This window comes from Lynx rufus, unplaced genomic scaffold (genome assembly GCF_022079265.1).
Source record: "Lynx rufus isolate CCGP_SWC_20201006 ecotype Redwood Valley unplaced genomic scaffold, mLynRuf1.p SCAF_2, whole genome shotgun sequence".
Taxonomy (NCBI): Eukaryota; Metazoa; Chordata; class Mammalia; order Carnivora; family Felidae; genus Lynx; species Lynx rufus.
Window position 1 is genome coordinate 119425312 of NW_025814834.1, and position 19317 is coordinate 119444628.

The 19317-nt window shown below is 47.7% G+C and overlaps 1 protein-coding gene across 1 annotated transcript in view; it reads left to right on the top strand.

Annotated features, from left to right (window-relative positions):
• The first annotated feature begins 477 nt into the window (after window positions 1–477).
• The window catches only part of LOC124516101 (neuroblastoma breakpoint family member 6-like), a 29637-nt gene continuing 10797 nt past the window's right edge, over window positions 478–19317 (top strand). The window contains 10 exon segments of the mRNA XM_047085256.1: window positions 478–609; window positions 611–772; window positions 6604–6651; window positions 6745–6955; window positions 9215–9311; window positions 13984–14198; window positions 15198–15258; window positions 16090–16304; window positions 17294–17345; window positions 18248–18306. Of these exon segments, the coding sequence (XP_046941212.1) occupies window positions 478–609; window positions 611–772; window positions 6604–6651; window positions 6745–6955; window positions 9215–9311; window positions 13984–14198; window positions 15198–15258; window positions 16090–16304; window positions 17294–17345; window positions 18248–18306 (1252 nt within the window).

Below are 19317 nucleotides of genomic sequence, written 5' to 3' on the forward strand. Positions count from 1 at the left end.
TCTCCTACACTGGGGTGTTGTGTTGTGACAGAGCAGAGGATTGGAGTGGGGGGCCAGGCCCAGGACATCTCTTCCCAATGACAGAGTGAGCCATCGAGAGGAATCCCCGAGGAGAACCCCGTCTTCATCAGAGCTCACCACAGGGCAGTGTCCTGGGACATGGAGAGGGTAGGGCAGGTTCCTCTCTGAGGGAGGGGATTCGCTACCTCTTGGGAGAAAGCAGGGGACCCCTGAGTGGACATTTGTGACTGGAATGGAGTTGAGATGGTCAGAGATTGGCAGCAACTTGTATTTGATCAGTGAAAGGAAGTCCCTGAGGGCCTCCTCAGTGCTTGGCTCGGTGCTAGGAACCCCGAATACAGTGGTGAATAACACATTCTCCCAACGGTCCTGGGGATCTCAGTCTGGTAAACAGGAAGTCATGAGAAGTGTAGTGGTGGTGGGTTCCTTGGAGGAAATGGCCAAAGCTGCCTGGCGATGACCTCGGTGATTGTCCTGGTCTGCCTGTGTGTTTTCCAACAGCTGGGTGACCTGCCTTGGCCCAACATCCCTGGAGCCTCAGCCAGATTTCAGCCTTTTAGGACACAACTGACACCCGGGGTGCATGGTGGCTCCAACCAGTCAACACTGCCAAGGTGTCCAGAGGAAACGGCTGGCATCTGTAGCTACTACCCACTATGTCTTGGCCAGCTGGAGAAACAGAGGCAACTTCACTAAATCTCACAGGGTCATCCTCTCCATAATGACCAGTGATGATCTGTCTTCCTCTCTGGTAAGTTAAATGCTTTCTGGTCTTCCATATTCTCTCGCCACATAAAAACTAATATAAATATTGGCCAAATTTCAGAACAAGGAATTCACGTACAAAGGGAGTAGAGCAACTTCCAAGCTTCAGTGAGAACGTACAGAAGCTCTTACAACTGAATAATAATAGGATACATCACTCCGAAATTGCGTAAAAGATGTGTATGGCCATTCTGGAACAGGCACTTGAGTCATCCACCATTCTTCTTCTTTTTAAAATCACTGTGATAATTCAAGATCCTTTCCATTTCCATATGAAGTGTTGGATCAGCTTAGAAATGTTTCCTAGCATGTCTGCTGGAATTTTGATTGGCCTTGTATCAGATCTGTAGATCAATTTGGGAAGAATTGACATGTAAACCATATTGAGGTCTTCCAATCCACAGCAAATTTTACCTCTCCATGTGTTTAGTTCATTAATTTCTCAAGGTAATGCTGTGTAGTGTTCAGTGTACTGTTCTGACACATATTTTGTGTGATAAGACAGTGCAAGAAGAGATTTGGTCAAGACTCTTTTATTTTTATGTATTCTGAGAGGGCTATAGAGAGCAAGCAGGCAAGGGTCAGAGAGAGAGGGAGACAGAATCCCAAGCAGGCTCCACACAGTGAGCACAAACCCTGAAGTGGGGCTCGATCTCAGAGGAACTGTGGGAGCAGGACCAGAACCAAAATCACCAGTCGGACACTTAACCAGCTGAGCCACCCAGGCGCTCCTGGTCAAAAGTCTCGAAGAAGAAATACCTCACAAAACACGATATACAAATGGCCACAAAGCACTTGAAAAGATGCTCCGCTTGAAACCACTTAAAGGCATAAAGTTGAAGAAAAACCAAAATGGCTTCACTGATGTTTTCGCAGGGTTCGATTTTAAACTAACCTTTTCTTGTCTTCTGCAAAGCTCCCCTCCTCCCTTCTTAGCCTTGTGTATCAGGAAGCAGGTACACCCCAGGACATGAGGAAGGAGGGTAGCAGCATGTGCACAGTTGCCGTCACCACTGGCCACACCTTGATTTTCCCGATAAGACCCCCAACCCCTTCCTCCAGGGGGCAGGGGGCAGGGGGCAGGAGCTGGCAGTTTTTGAAGGCCTTAGGCTGCTGTCGTCCTCTTTGCCTGGGAAAGCAAGAAAGCTGTTAGTGTTCCTCCTTATCTCAGACTCTGTCTTTGTGGTATATTTTGGCTCCAAAGCACGGAGGTCAGTTTTCCAGAACACACTCGGTCATCAGGAGGAACACAAGTTAATGCTGCCGTGAGTTAGCATTACACGTCCATCGCCATGGGCTAAAATGAAGAAGACCGGAAATGTATGTGGTGAGGATGTGAAGTCACTAGAAGTTTCCAACACTTGTGGGAATGAAAACTGGTCCAGTCCTGTAGAGAGGCTGAACCATAGTTAAACATTGACCACTCACATGAACAGCCATTTCACTTCTAAGTATTTACACAATATGTCCACACACCGATCTGTACGTGAAGAGTCCCCATCGCTTTCTTCACAGTGGCTAAACCCTGGAGACCACACAGAGGTCACTAGTAGGTGACTGTATAAATCGACAGGATGTAGCCATTCGGAGGAATACTACTTAGCGATAAAAAAGCACGAACTGGCGATACGCGCGGTAATATGGATGGATTTCAGAATCCTTATGCTGCACCAAGGAATGTAGGCACCAAAGCGTTCCACCTACCTAGAGTTGTTAAAAAATGCAAACCCACCTGTAGGGTCAGTGGTTGCCTGGGGCTGAGGCGGAGACAGTGATGGACTGCAAAGGGCCGCAAGGGAAGTTGTGAGCTGGAAGAAATGCCGTGTCTTGATGGTAGCTGGAGTTTGATTTTGCTGTGCATTGAATTGTACGCCTTATTTACTTTTTTAATGTTTATTTATTTATTCTGAGATTGAGCAGGGAAGGGGTATAGAGAGAGGGAGAGCAAGACAATCCCTAGCAGGTTCCACACTGTCAGCACAGCACCCGATGTGTGGGCTTGAATCACTAGCCGTGAGATCATGGCCTGAGCCAAAGTCCAGAGAGTCAGATGCCTAACTAACTGGGCCACCCATATCCCACATGGTACACTTTAAAAATGCCGTCTAACGTACCCAAAGTATCCCTCGGTAGCATTCGTGTGATAATCTAGTGTATTTCTCCATACCAACCGTGAGCATTTAGAAAATGAAATTTAAAAACAAAGTAAAATTAAACTCAATAAACACAATAGAGATGCACATCCACACAATCATTAAATGCATAAGAACACATATAAGGAAGACTCCAGACAACTATTGCTGAGGGAAATTAAAGGAGATCTAGATACATATAAAAGTGTATACAGCACCTTCATAGATGAGAAGATTCAATATTGTTGGAATACCAAATCAGTATTACCCTGATTCCTATTGGAGTAGGCATTTTGGGGGGAAGTTACCAACGAATTCTAAAATGTATGTGGAAGGGTGCCTGGATGGCTTGGTCAGGTCCGCGTCGGCACTGGATTCTGGCTCAGGTCATGATCTCACACTTCACAGGTTTGAGCCCCGGGGGCATTGGGCTCCATACTGACAGTGTGGAGCCTGCCTGGGAATCTCTCTCCCTCCCCCTCTCTCTCTGCCCCTCCCCTACTCACTCTCTCTATCAACATAAAGAACTTAGAAAAAAAGTATAAAAACCTGGATTTCATAAAGTATTAAATCCTTCGTTGATCATAAATCACTACACACCCTCTCCCTCTCTCTGCCCCTCTCCCTCTCAAAATACGTAAAATTTAAAAAGTAATCATAAAATACACAGTGAAAACACAATCCACAGTCCAGGAATAATTCCTTGCAATACCTCATATATGGCAACGACCTTATCCAAAATACAGAAAGAACTTACACACATCACAAAGAAAATTACAGAGAACCGAGCTTATTGATGAGGAAAAGATCTCAAAAGGCGCTTCATAAAAGAAGATATCCAAATGACCAAGAGCATTCGAAAACTAAACCGAGCACTAACAGCTAGCAGAATGGCTAAAATCAAAAGGACCGAGAACACCAGGTATGTGGGAATGTAGAGAAACTGGGACTGCCTACCTTTGGGCGGAAATCTAAAAGGAGACAAAGCCTTTGCGAAAGTGTGTGTCAGTTTCTCTGCTTTCCCCGAGCATTTTATTCCTAGGATGTATACCTGGGAGGAACCAGTGGGTGTCTCCACAAAACACAATTTGTACATGATTATTCGTCCTTACTCTATGAGTGATAACCAAAACTAGATCTGTCCAACAGGAACACAGATAGTCAAATTGTGCTATAATCCCCAAGCAGAGTATTTCTCGGCAGCATCAGAACCAATGGCTGACACACAGCTAATCAGGACGAAATCTCAAAACCAGACACCAAGTGAGAGAACACAGAACATAGGAGAACATACGACATCATTGCAGTTATATGAAGTGTAAGAACAAGCAAAAGTCGTCTAGGGTGAGAATTCAGAATGTGTTTGTGTTTGGAAATGGGTATTGACCGGCAAGGAGCAGAAGAGAACTTTGCGCCTCGGAGGAAAGTGTTCTATATCTCGATCTGGGTGGTGACAGGATGCATACGTACGTTAAATTCATTGAGCTGTGTGCTTGCGGTTTGTGCATTTTGCTCTAGGTCAATTCGACCCCAATAAAGAACTGTTAGAATTGAAAAAGAGAGAGATGACCGAGCCGAAAAGAGAATGACAAATGACAGGAAATCGGTAACAAATATGGAACATGCACATCACAATAAGAATGTCTTGAGGAGAAACCCAAAGCGATTCAACAGAACAAACACTAAAAAGTATAATTTCATGAAAAAAAAGGATAGTGAGAATGACAAGTTCAAATAAGATTAGAATGGCATGTTGCTGCCTTAGGAAAGTCACTCTAGAGCAATACACACTGAGACGTATTCCAGCAAAAGTACTGTCAGTCGCTTTGATATGGGGTACAAGGTTGGCTTTCGAGGTCATCCAAGATTCCTTTGGCTCTTTGGGGTCTTTTCTGGTTCCATACAAAGTTGAAGATTGCTTGTTGTAGCTCTGTGGAAAAGGTTGGTGGTATTTTGATAGGGATTGCAGTCAGTGTGTGGATTGCTTTGGTTAGCATCAACATTTTAACGATATCTGTTCTTCTAATCCATGAGCATGGGAAGTTTTTCCATTTCTTTCTGCCCTCTTCAGTGTCTTTCGTAAGGGTTCTCTAGTTTTCAGAGTGCAGACCTTTTACGTCTTTGGTTGGGTTCATTCCTAAGTATCTTACGGTTTTAGGTGCAATTGTACATGGTTTCAGCTCCTCGATTTCTCTTTCTGCTGCTTCATTATCGACGTGTGGGAACGCAAGAGATTTCTGTATGTTGATTTTGTGTCCTGGGACTTTACTGAATTCGTGTATCAGTTCTAGCAGTGACGTGGATGGAGCGAGAGTGTGTTATGCTAAGTGAAGTCAGTCAGCCAGAGAAGGACACATATCATATGATGTCACTCATCTGTGGAATTTAAGAAACTCAATAGATGAACAATGGGGGGTTGGTAAAGAGAGAGGCAAACCATGAAACAGACTCTTAAGTATAGAGAGCAAACTGAGGGTTTGTTAACCTCCGTTCTCTTAAATATGAGGGTAGGCCAAATGAACGTAATCAAATAGCCTCAAGTTTATAGATGTTTCCAAAGTAGGTGGTCACTACGTGTATTCAAGGACATACGTATAACTTAACATTTTCACAGTTCGAAAGAGATCTTGTGAGAGACACATGAAATCCGTAAGTGACAAGCATGAAATATGGTTGTTTAGTGACATTATAAAAACAACAAAAAAAGCAACTCACACGTAGAGAAGGAGTCGAGGATATAGGGATATCCAACATCAGTTTAATGGAAGGCCAACATGGTGCCCCAAGAGGGGATAAGGAAGCCTCATAACACAGGAAAACAGCCAGAAGAACAGTGAGAGTTGGGACAAAACATTTTTCTCAGGTAAATATTTATTCACTTAGTATTATACTCTGCCTCGTGTCTTACACTTTTTAATGGATAGAGGACAAACTAGAGAGACCCAGAGAAGAACATCATGACAGTCTAAGACTTTGGAATCTTTCACTCACTGGAAAAGCCTGAAGGTCTGTTTGACCTTAAAGAGAAGTGGGGTGGCTTCATGACAGCCCTTTAGTAAAACCTGGGAAACTATTTCTGCCTTGATGTTTTTATGCACACACAAGAATGAACAGTGAGAACGATGCTGAGATGTGTTTGGAAAGAGATGGGGTCTGTGGCACCTGGGTGGCTCATTGGGTTGAGTGTCTGATTCTTGATTTTGGCTCAGGTCATGATCTCACGGTTCATGAGATCAAGCCTCCTGTACGGTACTGTGCAGATAGTACAGAGTCTGCTTGGGATTCTCTCTCTCTCCCTCTCCCTCCACCCCGTCCCGCTCACGTGCTCGTGCTTTCTCTCAAAATAAGTAAATAAACTTAAAACAGAGACAGACAGAGAGAGATATGGGATCTGTGGTATGAGCACAAGGGTAGACAACTACTGAGAGTGGCCGCTGAGGGGTGGTCCCCATCAGTGGTGACCTTCAGGGGAGACTAGGCAGCCTTGGGTATCCGCGTAGCCTTGGCACCTGGTAGGCAGTGGGTCCCAAGGTTCCATGACACCCCCCGCGTTCCAATTCTGTTATTGCAACTGCAGACCGTCACGTGGTGTGCCGGGTGCTCGGTCTGTCATTCCGGTTGGAGTCTGAGCTACAGGCAGTGCCTTGGGCTCTCGACTCTGGCATCTCGAACCTTCTTTTTGTAGCTGCTGACTCTCCAGTGCTGTGGGGTGTTGTTCAAGTTGTTCCCAATAGTAAGTAAAGGTATCCTCGCCCCTCAGTCCTGATTGAACCTACTTGATTTCACTTGTTTTTAACCCGTCATGTGTTTGGTTTCTTCTCCCCAGTCCCCAGCTCTACCTCTTCTGCCACATGTCACCATGGCAGCACCTCTTGACCCGGTGTCTGACCCAGGGACAGAAATGAGCCTCTTGGAACTCAACCAGGAGCTTCAATCCAAGCTGGAAGCAAGCCAGCAGGACATCCGAGACCTCAGAGAGAAATTCCTTGTATCCGAAGCTACTGCCTACTCCCTGGCCAACCAGCTGCAGAAATATAGTAAGTCCTACAAGGTCAGGGTCACCAAAATGATGACTGTCCGTATTCCTGGAGACAGGAATTGGCTTTGTGTGGAGAGAAAACGAAAGCCCTCTGCGGACTTTGGCTTCTCTATTTCCATCGTCACGATAAATTCCATTGTGACCACAATCCAGGAAAAGTAGCAGTGGGTATTTTTCTTAATGTATGTTTGTTGGTTTTGAGAGAGACAGTGTTAGTCGGGGTGGAGCAGAGAGAGTGGGAGATAGAGGATCCCAAGCAGGCTCGGTGCTGTCAGCACAGAGGCTGACGTGGGGCTCGATCTCAGGAATGTGAGATCATGATCTGAGCCAAAATCAAGAGTTGGGCGCTTAACAGACTAAAGCTCCCGGGCGACCCAGTAGAAGTGGGTGTCTTACCCTCATTTTGCTAAGGATGGGAAGAATGGGGAAAGCGAGACTAGCAGTTTCTCCAGGTTGGTTTGCAGTGCTGTATAGGGCGGGGTTCGAGTTAACTTTCTAGTGATTGATTCCTGACGCAGACCCGGAAATGCCTGGTCCTCTCAGGATCCTCTGTGTGTGTGTGTGTCACATCCTGCATCACCGTTGGCCTTCGTGTCTCGGACTAATGAACTCCATCACGTCACACTTCTCTGAGGTTCCATTGGCAAAGCAGCGAGCTGGCTCACTGGGGAAACTTGCTGATGGTGCACACGGGGCGCGGGTGGGGACCAGGGGACACGGCCAGCTTGCAAGGAGCTGGAAGATGGGTCTGCTTTCCCTGAAACTGCGGTATCCACGAGCGATGCCGTCCAGACAGTGACTCCCCTGATGAGAGGGAAGCCGTGCTTCGTGGGGCACAGGCTCTGCTTCCTGAGTCCTCGGTAGCCATTGACACCCTGTGGCGAGGTAGAGGGCATTTCAAGGCCCATCAGACAATCTGTGCTCCCTCCTGTGTGTCTCCCTGAGCTGGGGAACCTTCAAGGATGCAGGATAGCCAGCAGGGCCAGGCCTGGGCCAGGAGTCAAGTGGCCCGGTGAGAATGAGGGTGAGCGGGGGAGACCACCGCCCCGGTGACCGCCCAAGCCGGTGTGTGGAGCTGGCCCTCCCCCACAGTCAGCCTGGAATGGGGAGGCCAGCTGCCTGTTCATTCAGAGGGGGCTGCCACGGCGGGAGGAATCCTGAGTTAGGGGCATGTGTGCAGCGGGGCAACGGGAAGGAATCCTGACGACTCTGAGCCCGAACTGTTGCCGTTTCCTTACCAAGAGTTTTCCATGAAACGAGGGGAGGTGGGATTACAAATGACTGATGGGGAGAAAAGTAATGTTGGAAGCGGCTCTTTAGCAAGGTGAAGAGATGATGAGCTTTGGGGAAAGGACAAGCAAAGTTTTCTTTGCATCTTTCCTGATAACCATGACACAAGTGCGGGAAACCACTTGTGAAGACGAAGAAGGAAGACATCACCCAGGAGCTTGGGGTGGAGGGAACACAGTATGGCTCTGGGCCAGTCTTCCTGTGCTCCCCCCCATGCTGCCCTGTCCCGATTTCTGTGCCTCACATTCCTCCTCTGTGATCCTGCTGCTGTCATAGTCCCTGCTGCTTTGAGTGGAGGGGACGGGCAGTGAGAGAGGGACACAGGATCCGAGAAGTGGGCTCTGCGCTGAGAGCAGTGAGCCTGCTGCAGGGGCTTGCACTCAGAAACCACGAGGTCATGACCCGAGCCCAAGTCGAAGCTCGCCTGACTGAGCCACTCAGGCGCCCCACCCCGTCTGCTGCTTCTGACACCACAAGCTTTGTTAGTGTTTGGCCGTATCGCTTTCAGGTCCTTCTGGTTTTACGCACCATAGTGCACACAAGAGTATGCGGGTGAACTTTTTGCCTTTGAGATATGTGCTCATTATCCAACTCAAGGGAACCATGAGTCAGTCCTGTGGTCCTAAGGGCCTCAGTTCATGTCCCTGCTTAGTGTCCTACTTGAGAGGCTGCAAGCTCGGGTGAGTGGCCATGATCAGGGTGAGTGTCAGGGGGTATGGATTCTGATTCTGCCAAATACCAGTCATTCACCTTGTCTAGTTCCTGTCCACGCCTTGGAGCTGCTCTTCCCTCAGCTCTAAAACAGGGAGGTATCAAATACTGTGTAGCTGGGGGGCTGAGGAATGAGATGCTCCGAGCCCGATGCTGGGCTTACATTGTCCTGGGGTACACCCCGCCCCCTCCCTGGAGGCAGCGAGCACAGCGGCCCGTGTAGCTTGTCCACTGAGGCCGGTGTCTGTGTTCTCAGAGTGTGAAGAGTTGAAAGACATCATCGAATCCGTGCTGGGGGAGACGCTGCAGTGTAAGCAGGGGAAGTTGGCAGAGACCTTGACCGAGAAGCTCAGGTAAGGAGGGCTCCGTGGCTGGTGGGAGGCCGTAGGCATCTCTGACTCCTGTCAGCGACAGGTCTGGGCCAGGAGAAGGGCAGAAACTTGCCTGGCACACAGGTGCACACACACATCTGTCAAACAGTGAAGATAGCAGTATCTGGTGTATTGCGGACTCCAATTATTCGGGGCCTCGCTCAATGTTTGTATTTTTTTTTTAATTTATTTAAATCCAAATGAGTTCACATACAGTGTATAAATGGTTTCCGGAGGAGATTTTAGGGTATCATCTCTTACAAGTGACACCCGGTGCTCATCCCGAAAACTGCCCCCCTAATGCCCATCTCCCATTTAGCCCATCTCCCACCCAAAACCCCTCCAGCAAGTCTCAGGTTATTCTTTGCATTTAAATGTGTCGCTTCTGTCTCTGTTTTTATCTTAATTTTCCTTCCTTTCCCCTCGTGCATCTGGTTTGTGTCTTAAATTCCACATATGAGTGAAATCATGTGATCTTTATCTTTCTCTGATTGACTTATTCGGCTTAGCATAATACACTCTAGTTCTATCCACAGTGTTGCAAAGGGTAGATCCATTCTTTTTCATCACCAAGGAATGTTCCCTTGTATCAGTTTATGTACCATGTCTTCTCAATCCATTCATCCGTCGATGGACATCTGGGCTCTTTCCATCCTTTGGCTATTGTTGATAACAGTACTATAACATTGGGGTGCAGGTGCCCCTTCGAATCAGCATTTTTGAATCCTTTGGATAACTACCTAGTAGTGCCATTGCCGGGTTGTAGGGTAGCTCTTCTCTTAATTTTTTGAGGAACCTCCGCACTGTCTTCCAGAGTGGCTGCACCAGTTTGCATTTCTACCAGCAAAAGTGCCAAAGTGGTCCCCTTTCTCCACATCCTCACCATCTGTTATTCATTTTAGCCATTCTGACAGATAGGAGTGGTATCTCATTGTGGTTTTACTTTCCTTTTCCCTGATGATGAATGATGTTGAGCAAGTTTTCATGTGTCTGTTACCACCTTGGATGTCTTCTTTGGAGAAGTGTCTGTTTCTGTCTTTTGCCCATTTCTTTTTTTTTTTTTTTTTTTTAATTTTTTTTTTCAAGGTTTTTTATTTATTTTTGGGACAGAGAGCATGAACGGGGGAGGGGCAGAGAGAGAGGGAGACACAGAATCGGAAACAGGCTCCAGGCTCTGAGCCATCAGCCCAGAGCCTGACGCGGGGCTCGAACTCACGGACCGCGAGATCGTGACCTGGCTGAAGTCGGACGCTTAACCGACTGCGCCACCCAGGCGCCCCTGCCCATTTCTTTACGGGATCATTTGCTTTTTGGGTGTTGAGTTTTGAGTTTGATCAAGGTTGTTTCATAGATTTTGAATACTAACTCTTTATCCGATATGTTGTTTGTAAATATATTCTCCCATTGCTTCGATTGCCTTTGAGCTTGTTGTTTGTTGAAGCTTTTTATCTTGAGGAGATCCCAGTGGGTCATGTTTGCTTTTCTTTCCATTGCCTCAGGAGACGTGTAGGAAGAAGTTGCTGCGGCCAAGGTCAAAGAGGTTGCCACCTGTCTTCTCTTCCAGGATTTTGATGGTTTCCTGTCCTACAGTTAAGTCTTTCATCCATTTTGAGTTTATTTTTGTGTACGGTGTAAGAACGTTCTCCAGGTTCATTCTTCCACACGTCTCTGTCCAGTTTTGCCAACCCCATTTGCCGAAGAGACCGTCTTTTTTCCATTGGATAATCTTTCATGTGTTGTCGAAGCTTATTTGGCCATACATTTGTGGATCCATTTCTGAGTTCTCTCTTCTGTCCCCTTGTTCTATGTGTCTGTATTTGTGCTGATACCATACTGTCTTGATGATTACAGCTTTATAATGTGGCTTGAAGTCCAGAAATGTTAGGATTACTTGTTCTAGGTCTGTGAAGAATGCTTGTGTTCTTTTAATAGGGATTGCATTGACTCTGTAGATTGCTTTGGGTAGTATTGAAATTAAAAACATTTTTTTTTTTAGTATTTCTTTTATCTTGGGAGACAGAGAGACAGAGTGTAAACAGGGGAGGGACAGAGAGAGAGAGAGAGAGATCCAGAATTTGAAGGAGGCTCCAGGCTCCGAGCGGTCAGCACAGAGCCCGACGTGGGGCTCGAACGCACGAAGCGCGGGACCATGACCTGGGCTGAGGTCAGATGCTTAACCGACTGAGCCTCCCAGGCGCCCAGTGATGACATTTTAACAATATTTGTTCCTCAGATCCAGGAGCATGGATTGTTTTTCCATTTTGTGTGTGTGTCTTCAATTTCTTTCATAAGTTTTCTACAGTTTACAGCTTTTTATAGTTACAGCAAATCTTTTACCTCTTTGGTAGGTTCATTCCCATGTATTTTGTGGTTTTCAGGACCCTAGGAAATGGGATCAGTTCCTTGATTTCTCTTTCTGCTGCTTCATTATCGGTATACAGAAATGCAAGCAATTTCTGTACGTTGATCATATTCCAGCGAATTTGCTGAATCCATCCATCAGTTCTAGCAGTGTTTTGGGGAGTCTTTCCGGTTTTCCATGTGGAGTATCATGTTGTCTACAAAGAGTGAAAGTTTGACTTTTTCCTTGCTGATTTGGATGCCTTTTCTTTCTTTTGCTGTCTGGTTGCTGAGGCTAGGACTTCCAACACTATGTTCAACAACAGTGGTGAGAGTGGACCTTCTGTCGTGTTCCTGACCTTAGGGACCTCAGGTTTTCCCCACTGAGGTGATATTAGCTGTGGGTCTTTTGTAATCAGTATATATGATCTTGAGGTATGTTCCTTCTATCCCTACTTTCTTGAGGGTTTTCTCAAGAAAGGATGCTGGATTTTGTCAAAAACTTTTTCTGCATCGATTGAGAGGATCATGTGGATCTTATCCATTCTTTTATTCATGTGATGTATCAGGTTGGTTGATGCGCAGATATTAACACAACCTTGCAGTCCAGGAATAAATCCCCCCCTGATTGTGGTGAATAATTCTTTGTTTTTGTTTTTTTTTTTTTAATTTTCTCTTTATTTTTGAGAGGCAGAGAGAGACAGAGCGCAGGTGGGGGTAGGGCAGAGAGAGAGGGAGACCCAGAATCCAAAGCAGGCTTCAGGCTCTGGACTGTCTGCACAGAGCCCGATGGGGGCCCAAACTCACGAACCTTGAGATCATGACCTGAGCCGAAGTCGGACGCTCAACCGACTGAGCCACCCAGGCACCCCGTGAATAATTCTTTTAATGTATTGTTGGGTGTGGGTGGCTAGTATCTTGTGGAGAATTTTTGCATCCGTGTTCATCAGGGAGATTGGTCTGCAAGTCTCCTTTTTAGTGGGGATTTGGATGGTTTTGGGGTCAAGTTAATGCTGGCCTTGTAGAATGAGTTTGGAAATTTTCCCCCCATTTCTATTTCAAACAGCTTCAGAAGAATAGGTACGGACCCTTCTTTAATGTCAGGTGCAATTCCCCTGGGGAGCCATCTGGCCCTGGACTCTTGTTTTTTGGGAGTTTTTTATTGCTGATTCAGTTTCTCAACTTGTTATGTATCTGTTCAAATTTCCTATTTCTTCCTATTGCAGTTTGGGGAGTTTATATGTTTCTAGGGATTTGTCCTATTCTTCCAGATTGCCCCATTTGTTGGCATATAATTGCTCATCGTAATGTCTTCCTTTTTCTGTGTATTTCTGCAGTGTTGGTTGTGGTCGCTTCACTTTCACTCCTGAGTTTGTTTCGGCTCTTTCCTTTTTCTTTTGATAAAGCTAGCTAGGGACTTACCGATAATGTTAATTCATTCAGAGAAGCAGCTCTCGGTTTCATCGATGTGTTCCGTTTTATTTTATTTCCATATCATTGACTTCTGATCTCATCTTTATTATTTCCCTTCTTCTGCTGGTTTTGGGCTTCATTTGCTGTTCTTTTTCCAGCTCCTCTAGGTGTAAAGTTAGGTTGTGTATTTGAGACTTTTCTTCCTCTTTTACGAAGGCCTGGATTGCTATATGCTTCCCTCTTATGATCGCCTTTGCTGCATCCCAGAGGTTTTGGACTGTCGTGTTTCATTTTCATTGGCTTCCATGTATCATTCGCTCTGTGGCAAATAAATATCATTTATTGAGCTGAAAGTCACCAAATTCAAGTGAACAATTTGTGGCATTGGCCACATTCAAAATGTTGTGAGATCACCGCCTCATTTGCCTGTAACACAGTCACCTCCTGAGGGATGACAGCTTGTCGGTCGTGTTTTCCTTCAGACAATGCTGTCCTCTTGACCCTGCCGTTCTCCTGACCTGTGTAGTCCACACCAGCTGTCCTGTCCACATTTCTGTGGCTGGCGCTGGGTCCATGCACAGCATGATGCACACCGTGTAGGTTCTCAGGAAATGGCCGTGCCGCAGCGAGGGGCTGAAGGGACATCTCTCTGACGGGTGTTGAGGAAGACACCTGGCTTTGTTTACAGAAGAAGGAGCTGCAAAGGAGGTCAAGGAGCCTCCCCGACACAGAGGAGCCTTGTTTTACCTTCTTCTTTCTGTGTCACAGGCAGGGCCCCACACACGTGCCAGAACGTGGCCTTGAGGGCTCCTTGCGGAAATTCTCACAGAAACGTCCGTGAAAGCTCTTAGAGAATCTATTCAACTCTGTGTTTTAAAATTTTCTCTATGTCCCACCTTAGGCAATATCATATCCTGATTAAAGCTCAGGCTGCAGAGCTGACCCAGTTGTGGCAGAAGTTACGGGAAGGGAGAGAAGTTTCTGAGCCAGTCGATCAGCACCTCAAGGACCTCCTCACCCACCATGACCCCGAGCGTTCCCAAGGCCAGGGCTTCCAGGAGCAAGTGGCCGAGAGACACAGGCTGGCAGAGTGCCTTGCCCGCCAGCTCAGCCCCGGTAAGGCGGCCACAGGCCCTGAGTGCACTGAGCTGCTCCGAGGTCCTGGGCTCCCCAGACATCTCCCGCCTCCCCTCACATTGTTGGCAGCCGCTGTCTTGGTTTCCATGTGACACATGGGGCCACCAGAGGACCCGGACTAGCAGGTGGGAAAGGAGAGGAGAAGTGCACAGGGTGGAGGTCACGGTGCTCCACCCATCTGTGTCCTCCCCGAGGGAACTGCCTTTAGGGCAGGAGGCAGCCTCCACCAGTGTCAGAGCCCAGAAGGGAGGACGAGGAAGGAGGCAGCTTGTTCGAGTGTAGGGAGCCCTGAGCTAAGCGGGAAGTTCCAGGCTCCCGCCCAGGAGCTGTCTTTATGAACTGTGGGTGAGAGAGTGATCTTCGCTTTCTCCATAACTGTCTCCTCATCTGTCTATCAAGTAACCTATCATAGCTGTGGTGATCACATGCAGAAAATTCACGAATGCACTTCAGGAAAAATAAAGCCCCTGACTGTGTGGAGTTGAATGAGGTATTGGATGTAGTAGGCCTTGGAGGTGGAACGTCGTTTAGACTGAAACACTTTTCATACAGACGGCCCGTCCGTAACACTGACGTCCACTTGGGAACCCATGAGTCCACACGTGGAGGGACTTGGGACCGGGTGATTGTGCTGTCCTCAGGGCAAGGAGGAGACTCTACGTGAGCACTGGGAGCACACAGGGCCTGCGCCGGTGGCATGACTGTGGCACCTGCAAGACACTGTTCGCAGAAGTCGGATCGAAACTGGACAGGCATCCACGGATCTGGCCAAGAGACAGTTTAAACTTTTGCCCAGTCTCAGTCATGGTGAGCCTCCGAATCAGAGACACTCCCTGCTGGATCTGAAATCCATACCGCAACAGTTCTCAAGGGCAGTGCCCTGGAGCTTCAGAACAAGAGTTAGTCATGCATAGATAATTATGTCGCTAGTGGTGATGTGGGAGCTCGCTCACGGGAGATTTCTGAATTTCTTTGCAGAAGATGAGGAGGAGGAGGAGGAGGAGGAGCATGAACAAGCAGAAGAATCCCTCACCGCCAGGTAACAATGAATACTGGGGACCCGGTAATGTGTGGGTGAAAAAGGATAGGGACTCAGAAAGAACAGTAGGTGAGGTCACAGAGTCCAGGTGGCAGATGCAGGGATCAGCAGAGCTGCGGATGGTAGTGATTGAATTCCCTCAGCGGCAAATGGCCCTGTTCCCTCGGTTGTCTGCTGTCGCGGGGCTGCTTGTCTGGGGGAGCCCCAGATGAACTCAGCCGCCTTAGGATTCCCCGTACGCACAAAGTACCCGTTCTCTCCTGTAAATGAACACCAGGAGGAGACGCATCTCTACACAGTTCTCAAAGGTCCCTGGTAGGAAGGTAACCAGCAAAGGAACTGATAGAGAGCTGGCAAAATTAACACGGAATTACCTAACCAAAACCAAAAAGTTGGGGTGTCATGTGACACTATGAATAGAAAAGTGCCTGGAGGGCACAAGTTTCTGCAGTGCACAGTGACTCAAGAGCTGTAACCGCTTGTTCAGTCTATGTTAAATTCAACATGACTCAGGCACGTGGCGGTTGCCCCTGGCATGGACTCCCATTTGTCCTTCGTCTCGTGACTGTACCATACTGGGATGGTCGAGTCTCATTCCTCATTGCTCGTTATGTGGCCAGGGGACTGAGTATCTATCTGTTGTTGCTTCTCTCCCAGCCCTTCCTGGCCACACTCTGCCTCTTGTAGGATAACCTTTTCTCTCTCAAGGCTATGGTCCCTTTCCTTTCTGCAACCACTCCCTTGCCTCCCATCAACACCAGCTAGGTAGCAAGCCATGGTGTCTGATCCTCCTGGTTTCCTCTTCTGTCGTTCTTGCCCCACCTGGCACAGCATGGAGCTTCCGGAAGCTGAAAAGAAGGAAGTCCTCCAGGACACGCTGAATGAATGTGTTTTGACTCCTTCCATTGGCCAAGAAGGGCGTGACTGCTACCAGCCTTACAGGGATGGCACGTTCCCATCGGATAAACAGGAATTCGGCTCTGCTCTGAATGTAGCCTGTGAATGCTCCCATTCCAAAGGGGATGAAACTCCACCCGGTTCCCCAGGTAGGGTCCATAATCTTTGTTGCACACACCCTGTGTAGACTAAGAGATTTAACCCGCAGAAGTGGACCACGTACTCACAGACAGTTTCTATCCAGGCTCTAGGATTGAGTTTGAAATAAGACATTCCATGAGTCAGTGAGCTTTCTTCGATTCATGTCTAAGCCATGGCACTTTTATGTCTGAGCCGCCGCCCATCGCTGCTCTGAAGGTGGTCCTGCCAGACTCCTATACCTCTCTACCCCAGGCACAGGAGGTCGCTATCCGACCTCCAAATTTTGGATTAATCTCTTATCTCTCTTGCCAGGCTCTGATTTCCATCCTTGAACCATGTTTCTGAATATCTATGGCCACCCAAGGCTGTTGGAAGCCTTTTCTGTATCATGGGAAATGTCACGATCCAGGTTCACTGTCTCTGCCTGTTCTGTCTCTTCCTTTTCTTCTTGTCTCAAGTCAGCTGAGAACCAGGACAGGACTACGTCTATCATACGTTGTATGTTTCTCTGCAGCAAGGCAGGGCCCTGGAACTTCCCGACCTCATGAACGGCCCCTGGTGCTTTGTAGCTTTGAAGATTATTCTGCTTTGATGGTGTGTAGATTCCAATCGTCAGTTTAATCTCAACAGCTGATTGCTCAAAACCATTGGCCTGCGGCGTTTCAAATGGAAAAAGCCTGAATATTGCAGCAATGCTCTAGGAAGCAGCCAGGTCCTTCCCCAAGATCTCTGGGAAAAAGGATAAATTTTCTGTGTGTGTCGACCCGTCTTAGGACACTGTGATCATGGCCTGTCATATCAGGGACATTTCTTTGCTCAAGAAGACAATCCCAGTGATTTTTTTCCAGGGCGCTACTGAATCCCTCCTGAATGATTTCTCTCACAATTGCCTGTTATGACTGTGCTTCTATTTCTGTTTTCTGCTACACGGCACATGGGAGTGAGCATTTGTGGAGGGGAATCTGCCTAATGGAACTTTCTCTTCATTTATTTGCAGACAACCAAATGGGTCACGAGGGGCTGAAAGGGCGAGAGTCAGATGCCCCCAGGTAATTCTGAATACTTGGGGGCTGGGAAATCAGTGGTGGCGTCTGCAGACCTCAGATCCAAGGAAAGGCAGAAAGTGCTGGATAGAACCATGTTATCCATTCGGTCAATGGCCAATTATCCGCTTTCACAATGGTTTCTGTTTTCATTGTGGTACTTGTATCGCTCCCATTTCTTAATTACGACTCAAGTTGAGTAACACACAGTCAGCTGGCCCAGGTGAGCTAAAGGCACAGGGATTCCTGCACTCACCATTCTCCCCAGCATTCGAGAGAAAGGCAATCTACTTTCTGCCCCGTTCGATTTAGCATGTGGGCATGTATTTCAGAGCAAGAATGTACGTAGACTAAAATGTGCCATCATGCCGTGATACTGAGAGAGACAGGCCTTCATGGCATGAGAATTCTGAGACAGTAGCCCGCCCCCGAAGCTGCACGCACTGGGCCACTCCATGCAGGACTCAAGGGCATTTGAACGGAAGGGAGGGAGCCACTGCTGTCCTGTGACTCTGTGTGTTTGAGTCAGGACTGGATGGCACGGTGCTCATTCAGGCTCTTTCCTCATCAGCTTGCTAGGTGGCCAGTGTACAGAGCACTTACTGTCCTTTCTGTCTGCCGCCCCTGTGACAGACACACCTCGTCCCACACAAAAAGAAGAGTTGTTTCTCTCATTAATGAGGCACTCTCTTTGCTTTTGTGAAAATGCCTTTTGCCTTCCATCAAAGCCAGACAGGACGTAGGATTTCAGATCCCTCTTTGGTTAATCTTCAGTTTTGCCCCTGCCTCAGGCTCAGTAGACAGCTGCTAGAGGTGGTGGAGGAGGAAATCACATGGGACTCTCTGGATGAACGCTACTGGACATATTCGGTTCTTCCTGACCTGTCTGACTCCTACTGGCCTTACAGGAGCACCGCCATCTTCTTCCCTGAGGAACTGGAAGTCTCTTACGCTCTGGAAATGGCCAGTGAGTACTCCGCTGTCAGGGTGATCAAGCTCCAGCTGGACTGCCCCGTACATCTCCTGGTCTTTGTGCCCCACACCTGTGCTGTGCTGAGAGAGCTCATCCCTGTGTGCAGGCCCTGTACACACATCTTGATCTGAGCCAGGCTCCAGGATGGATGGAGTTTCAAGCACAGACATCATGTGGGTCAGGGAACTCTTCTCCCTTCCTACTCCCAGGACATGCCCATGTCCCCTGGGCTTCACTGTCAGGTCATTGGACCCAAGGGCGGCATGACACATACAACTCGCCTCAGCAACACGACCATAGAAGGTGTCTGTCAGACCTTGGATGCAATGCCTCTTCTCACCTTTCATGCTCCACATTTCATCTCTGAGCCAGGTCCTTTAAGAACCCATGCCTGCCACAGTCAGTCGGAATCCTTGTCCAGGGTGAAAGATGTAACCTTGGCTTTCCTGTTCTTAGCCTCATTCTCTATCTCTTTGCTTTGGCTTGTCTTCCTAAGCCTCGTGTGAAAACCCACCCTACTAGGTGCCTCTACTGTTAGCTCGTTTGTGTGTTTCCAGGAGTAGAGCTGTGCGTTGGCATTCCCTCATCACAGGAATTGCGCCAAGGTTTCTGTGTAGCTCCAAAGACTCATTTTAATTTGAGGGTTTGTACTTGCATGCTCTCTGTTCCATCTCAGTGTATAAATTCCACTAAGCCGTCACCAACCAGGTATCTCACGAGAGAAGGATGAAAACTGTAGTAATCCTTTTAGAAGGTAGAGAGGCCAGGTCCCCAGAATCTGTGTGAAAAAGAGAACTGAAAGTGTTTGCACAGACTCAAAACAGAGGAAATTGTGATGATGATCTCTTGGAGAGAGCAAATTTCTCCCAATGGCTCAGGCCAGGAAATCAAGCCAGTTGTCACACTATCCGAGGCACCCTGAAATATCCTTCTCACTCAACCTGTGCTCTCATTGAGCATAGCTGAGTCCCCGGGTGGCACCGAACACTGGGTTACTAATGTGCA